The sequence below is a fragment of the Haliotis rufescens genome, unplaced genomic scaffold, assembly GCF_023055435.1.
Source record: "Haliotis rufescens isolate VD_foot unplaced genomic scaffold, xgHalRufe1.0.p SCAF_17, whole genome shotgun sequence".
Lineage (NCBI taxonomy): Eukaryota > Metazoa > Mollusca > Gastropoda > Lepetellida > Haliotidae > Haliotis > Haliotis rufescens.
This window is the reverse complement of record NW_025963857.1, coordinates 22,255,957-22,270,474: the sequence shown is the minus strand read 5'-3', so window position 1 is coordinate 22,270,474 and position 14,518 is coordinate 22,255,957. Positions and strand designations below refer to the sequence as shown.

The 14,518-nt window shown below is 38.5% G+C and overlaps 1 protein-coding gene across 1 annotated transcript in view; it reads left to right on the top strand.

Annotated features, from left to right (window-relative positions):
- Nucleotides 1-14,518, top strand: part of LOC124134013 (probable ATP-dependent RNA helicase DHX35) — a 159,030-nt gene that overhangs the window by 136,729 nt on the left and 7,783 nt on the right. Inside the window, exon 23 of the mRNA XM_048397717.1 lies at nt 7,670-7,823. Coding sequence (XP_048253674.1) covers nt 7,670-7,823 — 154 coding nt within the window. The remainder of the gene's footprint in view (nt 1-7,669; nt 7,824-14,518) is intronic.

The following is a 14,518-nucleotide window of genomic DNA, read 5'->3' as shown; positions in this document are numbered from 1 at the left end:
GGGCTAGCACTATAAAATGTACATCAATCCGGACTAGCACGGACACGCACACGCACACGCACACGCACACGCACACGCACGCACGCACGCACGCACGCATGTCACTATATAAGTGCAGTTATAATCTTGAACACAACATTAAACCCCATTTCACTTCACATTTTCCATAAACAAAGTTGATGCAGAACTGTGGATGATATTCATGGATATGGTATATATAATAGCAACGGTCACACTTTTATAAATGTAGATGAAGAGCTTAGCAAGTTATGACTGGCCATTTGAATGATACACATTGAGATTCGTTAAATCAAACTTCCTGTGGAAATATGGTCACTGTTCATAGTAGTCATTACGTCTTCTAGCTATTTCTGCCTTAACGAAAGGGTTACTGGATATATGTTTCACCTGAACAATAATCTGTCACTGCCTACAGAGATTTACATCACTACACTTGACATAATGGCTTCAAAAATGATCAATTATTATTTTTAGGTAATTTTATATAATCAAATTACAGTAGACTGTCAAATGTAATGCGTATCTTGAACCCAATATGTGGTCCCCCCTTCTCCTTATATAAGTACAGTAGAACATGGATATAATGAACTACAAGGGACCAGAGAAATCAGTATGTTATATCCGTTGTTCGTTATATACGTTTTCGCTCACAAACGTCCAACGGGCAAATGATTATGCCCTGTAAAATAGCGTTACCGTTATTATAGCTAAAACGGATGGAATTTGTTATCAAATAAAAAGAAACAACAATATCGGTTTTGAAACATTTACTGCAATCAACATGAATGTCACTGACCCACTTTTACAATTATGGAAACGTCATAGAACAAACCAGATGACGTCACTTTTAAAAATGACGTCACCTATCCCTACCCCAGGACGTCACCCAACAACGGGCGTGATAATGGCCCGTCATCAAGCAATATGAGGGCATTATCAAGTTACAGTGGCCCGCTGATTTCTGATAACATGCCGACGGTTTAATGATAATTCTATCCATTTTAGCTATAATGTCTATTAGATGATGGTTGGGCCCGGAATTGTTATAGTCAGGGCAATAGAACAATTCAGGATCATCCTGAATGTTATTACACTTTGACATTTAATGTGGCCAGTGACATTCATGATTTTTTTTACTATTGCATACTGCTGACCTTTATTTCAACTCATTTTTTTACCAATGGCCATCCTTAAGGGACACTGTATGTCCTTTCTGTAAAAATACAACAGTAGCCTTAAAAGAGGCACAGTTGGTTAATACAAAAATAAATTTGGCATAAGATTTTTCACATGGCAAGGACCAATCCAATAAAACATTCACACTATAATTTGTAGCAGGATCACGAGAGATACATGGGGTTTTATGCATCCCAAGTTAGGTTTTATACCACGTGCCAGAGGCATAAAACCCCATGTACTCAAGAGATCCTGGTACAACGATTTGATTTTATCTTACCTACTTATTTCAAAATTGATAGAAAACAGCTGTTCGATTGAGCTAAGCACTTGTGCTAAGTCATGTGACTTCCATTGATTCTGAAAAAGTGTGCAGCTTTTGCTTTGAAGCGGGGTTAAGGAATTTATTCTGCCCCTCAGAATCCATGTGCAGCCTGTATTGCTCATGGCGGGGTATAAGAGATTTAAAACCCTTCTGAGAAATTTATTCCCCTCCAAGGCAGGTTTCACAGTATTTTGTTAAGATCACGTGGACCAATCAGATCTCATCATTCTGACATTGGGGTATGACAATAGATTTTGTAGCTCACCTGACTAAAAGTCTCATCATCCATCAGCAGCATTGTTGAAGGCATCTGTATACATCTTCGCCTGACAAAGTACTGTACCAGTGCAGCTCAAATTTCACACACTTGTTCCAACCAGTGATGACACCTTAGTATTTCCAAGAGGTTTGAATATGGGTGCAACAGCAGTAATTCAATCTGTTGTCCAACATCCTGCTGATATGATGTGAAGTCATAACTGTACCCTGAGGTGGTGGTTCACCCCTCTCACTCACTCACTCACTCACTCACTCACTCACTCACTCACTCACTCACTCACTCACTCACTCACTCACTCACTCACTCACTCTCACACTCACTCACTCACTCACAAATGGATGTATTTTCAAAACTTGGATCATTCTGAAGACCTCAAAGAAGTTGAATTAGTGGAATAAAAGGAAGACTGAATGGATTAAACAGAGTGCAAAATACTTCCCAAAATTAAGCTTTTTTTATAAATCAGTCAAAACTACCTGATATACTTGTCAAGATTTCAACTGAAGTTAATCTCGACGAAAAGATCTGTTTCAAGATTACATTAAGAGATCCTGAAAACAAAACTTAAAGCGGAAACATAAGAAAGAGCTTTTATTTGATGTGTCACAATATCAAAGAAATGCAAGATGGACGTTCTAAAGATTTGTGGAAAAAAAGGCCAACATCTTTCTACTTGATCAATGATGTATTTTGATGGTTTTAAACCAGGTTCTACCCAGTAATATGCTTTTTTTTAACATTATCCATATTTATTTCCCTTCATGTAGTGTTCTTTTCATAACAAAAACATGTGTTCAGATATTTGATCTGGTAAACACCAAGCTCCAGCTGACCAGTTAAGTTTTATTTTGTTAAAATCAGTTTCAGAAATACTATGTACATGAAAGTATGTTTTTACATGAAAAATGCATGTTTTGACCAAATTGCATGGCTGATCCTGATTGGGGCTCATTACCTATTTGACCGTGAAGATCCGGGGTAGAATTGGTCTTCAGCAACCCATGCTTGCCGTAAAAGGCGACTATGCTTGTCGTAGAGGCGACTAACAGGATCGGGTGGTCAGGCTTGCTGACTTGGTTGATGCATGTCATCGTATCCCAGTTGCGAGGATCGATGCTCATGACATCAATCACTGGATTGTCTGGTCCAGACACGATTATTTACAGACCGCTGTCATATAGCTGGAATATTGCTCAGTGCAGCGTTAAATAACAAACAAATAAATCATCACCTATTTTACTTTTCTACAATGTTAAAATGTTCAGGGAAATTATTAAAACATTTGGAGTAGTATCTCAATGACGGCTACTGTGCTGAGGTGTAAACAGCGTCTTTAATGTAAGGGGCCTACCAGTTGATATTTTGGGTGGGAACTTTAATTTATTTTTTACTATATCCCCGGAAAAGGCTGGAAAATATTAATTTTATTTACTATATAGTCTCAATATTCTGAAAAATACCTGCAATGTGTGTTAAAACAATTGTTTTTCCAGAGAAAACAAATGGTCTACTTTGAATCGTTAGCTCAAACAGTATTCTGTCTCAAACAAATATTCCAGCCCCCACCCCATAGAATGTTATGTGATTGGTACCAAAGCTAGTAGAAATTGTTTTAAGATTCTGATGTACCATATTCGACGTAATAAGCGCCCCGCTCCAATAAGCGCCCACGGCCAAATTTGCTAATATATTGGCAAGTGAACAATCCCAATTAGAACCCCTTCCAACTGATCAATGTACACAAGACTTATTTATTCGCGTATAAGACACACTCGTGTATTATATGCACCCTTAATTATGGGCAATATAATTCTGGAAAAATATATCTGTCGTACATAAACATTTCAGGCTGTCAGCATAAACCACGAAATTTATCTTTCAACTCTGTTTTTTTTCCACCAAAATAATATTCTAATAACAGCCCCCCATTCCTGGGGCAATATAATTCTGGAAAAATATATCTGTCGTACATAAACATTTCAGGCTGTCAGCATAAACCACGGAATTTATCTTTCAACTCTGTTTTTTTTCCACCAAAATAATATTCTAATAACAGCCCCCCATTCCTAATTTTGAGAGCGCCCTGGGCACTTATTACGTCGAATACGGTATGTCTGTATTTGAAATAGTCAATGTAGAACATCGGGGCGAGAAAAACGTGTTGAGGGGAGTTTTGAGAGCAGCTGATCAAGGAGGAAGGTAGCCGCCTGTGTAACGAGGCTACTAATGATGAGTGGCAGACATGATTAACCTGTAGCCACCTGTCAATCAAACAACCTGGCTGACCAATCAGAAGGTTTCAATCACACAGGATACGCCATTTTGTCTGACAGCTCCTTACCTGTTGGACATTTTTCAAAGTGTTAGATATTATTCGGGTTGGCTATTAGGCAAATGTTTTCTAATATATTTTCTGTACAGTGCTATTCCCTTCATATGTAGTTTTAGATTGTCGCTTAGCAATTTGAAAATGAGAAAAAAGAAAAATTAACAATATTTTTTTTATTAATCAAGTAATGTTATGATTAAAAGGTATCATGTAAACAGTAATCCTCTCTGATCGTCAGGGCATGCTTAAGTCTGTTATAGTGAATGGTTATTTGGCAGATGAGGTGTTTTCATATTGGTCAACATAATGAAGGCCCCATTGAACTGGTGAATAAGAACGCAACACCATTTGTTATTTTGGTTTAAATAATTATGCTGATGCCAAAAATATTATCAGAAAAACAAATAATAGTATACATTTTTTAAATTTGCCTCACTTCTCCATCTTTGGTGGGTCAGAGAAACAAAAAGATACAACTAAAAAATTAAATAAATTGTTAACATATTAAATGATAATTTGGGAGAAGTGCACTTTGCCAGGTTAGCAGTTAGCACGGTGTCCTCCCAAAACTTCTACATGCCAAAACTTCTACAGCTTAAAACAACAAAGTTTATGGTCCACTGCACCACTAATCTCCTGGCTATTACCTGTTGGGCATTGATTGGAACAGTCCAATTAATTAAGTGTACAACATACAACAAAACAAAACAGTTTGAATACAATGAAGACAATTTAATTACTCATATACCACTGGTATAAATAAATAGTACACACAGAGGTATTGGAAACCGAGCATCATCGTCAACCCAGTTGATAACCATATAGTCATTGAAGTCTTCAGCTCTCGGAACTGGTGGAGTTGCCTGCATAGTATCCAACCCATCATGATTGACTCTAGTTATATACTATAGTGTTAATCCACAATAAATTGAGTAAACCCAATTGAAGGTTCAAACTACTCTCAGCCAGACAACTTGTAAGTTGCTTTTCCTACATACACATGAAACCTTTTGATCTTAAACAGTGTATAATTGTGATTTCCTAAACCAGTTAATTTCATTGTAAGTGACGGGTCTTTTTATTATAATCTTCTTTATCTCCAAATAAGTTGTCCAAATAAGTTGTTTCCACGTGTAGCCTGTTTTCATCATGGTCAGGGTAAAGGGATTTATTCTCCAGCTCAGAAATTTGTTTCCCCCCAAGGCGGGACATGGTATTATATCAAGATCATAGGAACCAATCAGATCTCAACATTCTAACATGGACATAAGATAATTTACATTCAGGCATGTGCACGTTTTCACCCTTGCCATTTCAGACCTACTTTTTTGTGCTACACTGAGAGGACTATCGCACATATCAAAAGACAAATCAGAGAATGTTTTACAAAATCAACATCCAGGTTCCGAAAACGTGCCAAAGACATCGACCATCGAGTTTGCTCTGAAATTAGGGGACAAATAGTAAAAGTAATTGTCTCAGTGTATAAGATACAGACAACTCCTGCTGAGTGTTTCATGTTACTGCGATATGCAGTGTTACTTGATACTGTGTAGTCTGTATGCCTCTATTATTGTGAGACTGAAACGTGGCAGTAATAAATATCTTTAATATGGTCATCTGTTGTTTTGTTTGTCTGTTAGGGATGAAATCTCGAAATCTTTTCATTATCTGATCGACCAGGTCGTCTGTTATAGCCGTTATCATCTTCTTTGTAGAAGGGCAACCTGCATTAATTGTAGTAGGCATCCAGATAGAAGGGCAACCTGTGTTAATTGTAGTAGGCATTCAGGTAGAGGGCAACCTGTGTTAATTGTAGTAGGCATTCAGGTAGATGGCAACCTGTGTTAATTGTAGTAGGCATTCAGGTAGAATGGCAACCTGTTTTAATTGTAGTAGGCATTCAGGTTAGAAGGGCAACCTGTATTAATTGTAGTAGGCATTCAGGTAGAGGGCAACCTGTGTTAATTGTAGTAGGCATCCAGATAGAAGGGCAACCTGTTTTAATTGTAGTAGGCATTCGGGTAGAATGGCAACCTGTGTTAATTGTAGTAGGCATTCAGGTAGAATGGCAACCTGTGTTAATTGTAGTAGGCATTCAGGTCGAGGTGCAAACTGTTTTAATTGTAGTAGGCATCCAGGTAGAATGGCAACCTGCATTAATTGTAGGAGGCATTCGGGTAGAATGGCAACCTGTGTTAATTGTAGTAGGCATTCAGGTAGAATGGCAACCTGTGTTAATTGTTGTAGGCATTCACGTAGAATGGCAACCTGTGTTAATTGTAGTAGGCATTCAGGTAGAATGGCAACCTGTGTTAATTGTAGTAGGCATTCAGGTAGAATGGCAACCTGTTTTAATTGTAGTAGGCATTCAGGTTAGAAGGGCAACCTGTGTTAATTGTAGTATGCATTCAGATAGAATGGCAACCTGTGTTAATTGTAGTAGGCATTCACGTAGAATGGCAACCTGTGTTAATTGTAGTAGGCATTCAGGTAGAATGGCAACCTGTTTTAATTGTAGTAGGCATTCAGGTTAGAAGGGCAACCTGTGTTGATTGTAGTAGGCATTCAGATAGAATGGCAACCTGTGTTAATTGTAGTAGGCATTCACGTAGAATGGCAACCTGTGTTAATTGTAGTAGGCATTCAGGTAGAATGGCAACCTGTTTTAATTGTAGTATGCATTCAGATAGAACGGCAAGCTGTGTTAATTGTAGTAGGCATTCAGGTCGAGGTGCAAACTGTTTTAATTGTAGTAGGCATCCAGGTAGAAGGGCAACCTGCATTAATTGTAGGAGGCATTCGGGTAGAATGGCAACCAGTGTTAATTGTAGTAGGCATTCAGGTAGAATGGCAACCTGTGTTAATTGTTGTAGGCATTCACGTAGAATGGCAACCTGTGTTAATTGTAGTAGGCATTCACGTAGAATGGCAACCTGTGTTAATTGTAGTAGGCATTCAGGTAGAATGGCAACCTGTTTTAATTGTAGTAGGCATTCAGGTTAGAAGGGCAACCTGTGTTAAATGTAGTATGCATTCAGATAGAATGGCAACCTGTGTTAATTGTAGTAGGCATTCACGTAGAATGGCAACCTGTGTTAATTGTAGTAGGCATTCAGGTAGAATGGCAACCTGTTTTAATTGTAGTAGGCATTCAGGTTAGAAGGGCAACCTGTGTTAATTGTTGTAGGCAAAGGGCACTTTGAATCAGGATTCAGTTCTTGAGTTCATTCAACGCTTGGAGAGGTGTGGCATAAATTTGTCAAATTTCAAAATGTTAGATGTTTTCAGGAAGCATGTTTCCCATGTTAGTATTAGACCAGGAGCAATTCTTTGAGACAGGCTTATCTTATATAAGCAAAAATGAGCTCGGCCCAAAGATTAGCCAAATTGATGGTCACGCTCATAGTTTAGCCATACTTGTGAAGTCCATCATGTTAACAGCTCAAAACATAGGTAATAAAAGAAAAAGAACTAGCTGTCAATCATATGCGCGTTATGCAAAGTAACTAAGCTGGTAACAACATTGTTGTTTCAGACAATGTTGATGCAATCAGAAGATGCATCACAGCCAGTTTCTTCTCCAATGCTGCCAAGCTGCACTATACTGGTGTTTACAAGACAGTGAGAGACGAACATGTCCTTAACATACATCCAACATCCGTCCTCTTTCCAGAAGCTCCTCCTCAGTGGTGAGTAGAAATACCAACATTATATTACCCTTCAAATATCAGTCCTCGTCTCTAAATCTGACCTCAATGGTGGGTAGAAATACCAACATTTCCCACTAAATATCAGTCCACGTCTCTAAATCTGACCTAAACGGTGGGTAAAAATACCAAAATTTCCTTCTAAATATCAGTCCTCGTCCCTAAATCTGAACTCAGTGGTGAGTAGAAAAAACAACATTTCCTTCTAATATCAGTCCTTGTCCCTAAATCTGACCTCAGTGGTGAGTAAAAATACCAACATTTCCTTCTAAATATCAGTCCTCGTCCCTAAATCTGACCTCAGTGGTGAGTAGGAATACCAACATTTCCTTCTAAATATCAGTCCTCGTCCCTAAATCTGAACTCAGTGGTGAGTAGGAATACCAACATTTCCCATTAAATATCAGTCCTCGTCCCTAAATCTGAACTCAGTGGTGAGTACAAATGCCAACATTTCCCACTAAATATCAGTCCTTGCCCCTTAATCTGACCTCAGTGGTGAGTAAAAATACCAAAATTTCCCTTCTAATATCAGTCCTTGTCCCTAAATCTGACCTCAGTGGTGAGTAAAAATACCAACATTTCCTTCTAATATCAGTCCTTGTCCCTAAATCTGACCTCAGTGGTGAGTGAAAATACCAACATTTCCTTCTAAATATCAGTCCTTGTCCCTAAATCTGACCTCAGTGGTGAGTAGAAATACCAACATTTCCTTCTAATATCAGTCCTTGTCCCTAAATCTGACCTCAGTGGTGAGTAAAAATACCAACATTTCCTTCTAAATATCAGTCCTCATCCCTAAATCTGAACTCAGTGGTGAGTAGAAATACCAACATTTCCTTCTAATATCAGTCCTTGTCCCTAAATCTGACCTCAGTGGTGAGTAAAAATACCAACATTTCCTTCTAAATATCAGTCCTCGTCCCTAAATCTGAACTCAGTGGTGAGTAGAAATACCAACATTTCCTTCTAATATCAGTCCTTGTCCCTAAATCTGACCTCAGTGGTGAGTAAAAATACCAACATTTCCTTCTAATATCAGTCCTTGTCCCTAAATCTGACCTCAGTGGTGAGTAAAAATACCAACATTTCCTTCTAAATATCAGTCCTCATCCCTAAATCTGAACTCAGTGGTGAGTAGGAATACCAACATTTCCCTTCAAATATCAGTCCTCGTCCCTAAATCTGAACTCAGTGGTGAGTAGAAATACCAACATTTCCCATTAAATATCAGTCCTCGTCCCTAAATCTGAACTCAGTGGTGAGTACAAATGCCAACATTTCCCACTAAATATCAGTCCTTGCCCCTAAATCTGAACTCAGTGGTGAGTAAAAATACCAAAATTTCCCTTCTAATATCAGTCCTTGTCCCTAAATCTGACCTCAGTGGTGAGTAAAAATACCAACATTTCCTTCTAATATCAGTCCTTGTCCCTAAATCTGAACTCAGTGGTGAGTAGAAATACCAACATTTCCTTCTAATATCAGTCCTTGTCCCTAAATCTGACCTCAGTGGTGAGTAAAAATACCAACATTTCCTTCTAAATATCAGTCCTCGTCCCTAAATCTGAACTCAGTGGTGAGTAGAAATACCAACATTTCCTTCTAATATCAGTCCTTGTCCCTAAATCTGACCTCAGTGGTGAGTAAAAATACCAACATTTCCTTCTAATATCAGTCCTTGTCCCTAAATCTGAACTCAGTGGTGAGTAAAAATACCAACATTTCCTTCTAAATATCAGTCCTCATCCCTAAATCTGAACTCAGTGGTGAGTAGGAATACCAACATTTCCCTTCAAATATCAGTCCTCGTCCCTAAATCTGAACTCAGTGGTGAGTAGAAATACCAACATTTCCCTTCAAATATCAGTCCTCGTCCCTAAATCTGAACTCAGTGGTGAGTAGAAATACCAACATTTCCTTCTAAATGTCAGTACTCATCCCTAAATCTGAACTCAGTGGTGAGTAGGAATACCAACATTTCCCTTCAAATATCAGTCCTCGTCCCTAAATCTGAATTCACTGGTGAGTAGAAATACCAACATTTCCTTCTAATATCAGTCCTTGTCCCTAAATCTGACCTCAGTGGTGAGGAAAAATACCAACATTTCCTTCTAAATATCAGTCCTCATCCCTAAATCTGAACTCAGTTGTGAGTAGAAATACCAACATTTCCTTCTAATATCAGTCCTTGTCCCTAAATCTGACCTCAGTGGTGAGTAAAAATACCAACATTTCCTTCTAAATATCAGTCCTCGTCCCTAAATCTGAACTCAGTGGTGAGTAGAAATACCAACATTTCCTTCTAATACCAGTCCTTGTCCCTAAATCTGACCTCAGTGGTGAGTAAAAATACCAACATTTCCTTCTAATATCAGTCCTTGTCCCTAAATCTGACCTCAGTGGTGAGTAAAAATACCAACATTTCCTTCTAAATATCAGTCCTCATCCCTAAATCTGAACTCAGTGGTGAGTAGGAATACCAACATTTCCCTTCAAATATCAGTCCTCGTCCCTAAATCTGAACTCAGTGGTGAGTAGAAATACCAACATTTCCCATTAAATATCAGTCCTCGTCCCTAAATCTGAACTCAGTGGTGAGTACAAATGCCAACATTTCCCACTAAATATCAGTCCTTGCCCCTTAATCTGACCTCAGTGGTGAGTAAAAATACCAAAATTTCCCTTCTAATATCAGTCCTTGTCCCTAAATCTGACCTCAGTGGTGAGTAAAAATACCAACATTTCCTTCTAATATCAGTCCTTGTCCCTAAATCTGAACTCAGTGGTGAGTAGAAATACCAACATTTCCTTCTAATATCAGTCCTTGTCCCTAAATCTGACCTCAGTGGTGAGTAAAAATACCAACATTTCCTTCTAAATATCAGTCCTCGTCCCTAAATCTGAACTCAGTGGTGAGTAGAAATACCAACATTTCCTTCTAATATCAGTCCTTGTCCCTAAATCTGACCTCAGTGGTGAGTAAAAATACCAACATTTCCTTCTAATATCAGTCCTTGTCCCTAAATCTGAACTCAGTGGTGAGTAAAAATACCAACATTTCCTTCTAAATATCAGTCCTCATCCCTAAATCTGAACTCAGTGGTGAGTAGGAATACCAACATTTCCCTTCAAATATCAGTCCTCGTCCCTAAATCTGAACTCAGTGGTGAGTAGAAATACCAACATTTCCCTTCAAATATCAGTCCTCGTCCCTAAATCTGAACTCAGTGGTGAGTAGAAATACCAACATTTCCTTCTAAATGTCAGTACTCATCCCTAAATCTGAACTCAGTGGTGAGTAGGAATACCAACATTTCCCTTCAAATATCAGTCCTCGTCCCTAAATCTGAATTCACTGGTGAGTAGAAATACCAACATTTCCCTTCAAATATCAGTCCTCGTCCCTAAATCTGAACTCAGTGGTGAGTAGAAATACCAACATTTCCCTTCAAATATCATTCCTCGTCCCTAAATCTGAACTCAGTGGTGAGTGAAAATACCAACATTTCCCATTAAATATCAGTCCTTGTCCCTAAATCTGAACTCAGTGGTGAGTAAAAATACCAACATTTCCTTCTAAATATCAGTCCTCATCCCTAAATCTGAACTCAGTGGTGAGTAGGAATACCAACATTTCCTTCTAAATATCAGTCCTCATCCCTTAATCTGACCTCAGTGGTGAGTGAAAATACCAACATTTTCCACTAAATATCAGTCCTCATCCCTAAATCTGACCTCAGTGGTGAGTAGGAATACCAACATTTCCTTCTAAATATCAGTCCTCATCCCTAAATCTGACCTCAGTGGTGAGTGAAAATACCAACATTTCCCACTAAATATCAGTCCTCATCCCTAAATCTGACCTCAGTGGTGAGTGAAAATACCAACATTTCCCACTAAATATCAGTCCTTGTCCCTAAATCTGAACTCAGTGGTGAGTAAAAATACCAACATTTCCCACTAAATATCAGTCCTCATCCCTAAATCTGACCTCAGTGGTGAGTGAAAATACCAACATTTCCCACTAAATATCAGTCCTTGTCCCTAAATCTGACCTCAGTGGTGAGTAAAAATACCAACATTTCCTTCTAATATCAGTCCTTGTCCCTAAATCTGACCTCAGTGGTGAGTAAAAATACCAACATTTCCTTCTAAATATCAGTCCTCATCCCTAAATCTGAACTCAGTGGTGAGTAGGAATACCAACATTTCCCTTCAAATATCAGTCCTCGTCCCTAAATCTGAACTCAGTGGTGAGTAGAAATACCAACATTTCCCATTAAATATCAGTCCTCGTCCCTAAATCTGAACTCAGTGGTGAGTACAAATGCCAACATTTCCCACTAAATATCAGTCCTTGCCCCTAAATCTGAACTCAGTGGTGAGTAAAAATACCAAAATTTCCCTTCTAATATCAGTCCTTGTCCCTAAATCTGACCTCAGTGGTGAGTAAAAATACCAACATTTCCTTCTAATATCAGTCCTTGTCCCTAAATCTGAACTCAGTGGTGAGTAGAAATACCAACATTTCCTTCTAATATCAGTCCTTGTCCCTAAATCTGACCTCAGTGGTGAGTAAAAATACCAACATTTCCTTCTAAATATCAGTCCTCGTCCCTAAATCTGAACTCAGTGGTGAGTAGAAATACCAACATTTCCTTCTAATATCAGTCCTTGTCCCTAAATCTGACCTCAGTGGTGAGTAAAAATACCAACATTTCCTTCTAATATCAGTCCTTGTCCCTAAATCTGAACTCAGTGGTGAGTAAAAATACCAACATTTCCTTCTAAATATCAGTCCTCATCCCTAAATCTGAACTCAGTGGTGAGTAGGAATACCAACATTTCCCTTCAAATATCAGTCCTCGTCCCTAAATCTGAACTCAGTGGTGAGTAGAAATACCAACATTTCCCTTCAAATATCAGTCCTCGTCCCTAAATCTGAACTCAGTGGTGAGTAGAAATACCAACATTTCCTTCTAAATGTCAGTACTCATCCCTAAATCTGAACTCAGTGGTGAGTAGGAATACCAACATTTCCCTTCAAATATCAGTCCTCGTCCCTAAATCTGAATTCACTGGTGAGTAGAAATACCAACATTTCCTTCTAATATCAGTCCTTGTCCCTAAATCTGACCTCAGTGGTGAGTAAAAATACCAACATTTCCTTCTAAATATCAGTCCTCATCCCTAAATCTGAACTCAGTTGTGAGTAGAAATACCAACATTTCCTTCTAATATCAGTCCTTGTCCCTAAATCTGACCTCAGTGGTGAGTAAAAATACCAACATTTCCTTCTAAATATCAGTCCTCGTCCCTAAATCTGAACTCAGTGGTGAGTAGAAATACCAACATTTCCTTCTAATACCAGTCCTTGTCCCTAAATCTGACCTCAGTGGTGAGTAAAAATACCAACATTTCCTTCTAATATCAGTCCTTGTCCCTAAATCTGACCTCAGTGGTGAGTAAAAATACCAACATTTCCTTCTAAATATCAGTCCTCATCCCTAAATCTGAACTCAGTGGTGAGTAGGAATACCAACATTTCCCTTCAAATATCAGTCCTCGTCCCTAAATCTGAACTCAGTGGTGAGTAGAAATACCAACATTTCCCATTAAATATCAGTCCTCGTCCCTAAATCTGAACTCAGTGGTGAGTACAAATGCCAACATTTCCCACTAAATATCAGTCCTTGCCCCTTAATCTGACCTCAGTGGTGAGTAAAAATACCAAAATTTCCCTTCTAATATCAGTCCTTGTCCCTAAATCTGACCTCAGTGGTGAGTAAAAATACCAACATTTCCTTCTAATATCAGTCCTTGTCCCTAAATCTGAACTCAGTGGTGAGTAGAAATACCAACATTTCCTTCTAATATCAGTCCTTGTCCCTAAATCTGACCTCAGTGGTGAGTAAAAATACCAACATTTCCTTCTAAATATCAGTCCTCGTCCCTAAATCTGAACTCAGTGGTGAGTAGAAATACCAACATTTCCTTCTAATATCAGTCCTTGTCCCTAAATCTGACCTCAGTGGTGAGTAAAAATACCAACATTTCCTTCTAATATCAGTCCTTGTCCCTAAATCTGAACTCAGTGGTGAGTAAAAATACCAACATTTCCTTCTAAATATCAGTCCTCATCCCTAAATCTGAACTCAGTGGTGAGTAGGAATACCAACATTTCCCTTCAAATATCAGTCCTCGTCCCTAAATCTGAACTCAGTGGTGAGTAGAAATACCAACATTTCCCTTCAAATATCAGTCCTCGTCCCTAAATCTGAACTCAGTGGTGAGTAGAAATACCAACATTTCCTTCTAAATGTCAGTACTCATCCCTAAATCTGAACTCAGTGGTGAGTAGGAATACCAACATTTCCCTTCAAATATCAGTCCTCGTCCCTAAATCTGAATTCACTGGTGAGTAGAAATACCAACATTTCCCTTCAAATATCAGTCCTCGTCCCTAAATCTGAACTCAGTGGTGAGTAGAAATACCAACATTTCCCTTCAAATATCATTCCTCGTCCCTAAATCTGAACTCAGTGGTGTGTGAAAATACCAACATTTCCCATTAAATATCAGTCCTTGTCCCTAAATCTGAACTCAGTGGTGAGTAAAAATACCAACATTTCCTTCTAAATATCAGTCCTCATCCCTAAATCTGAACTCAGTGG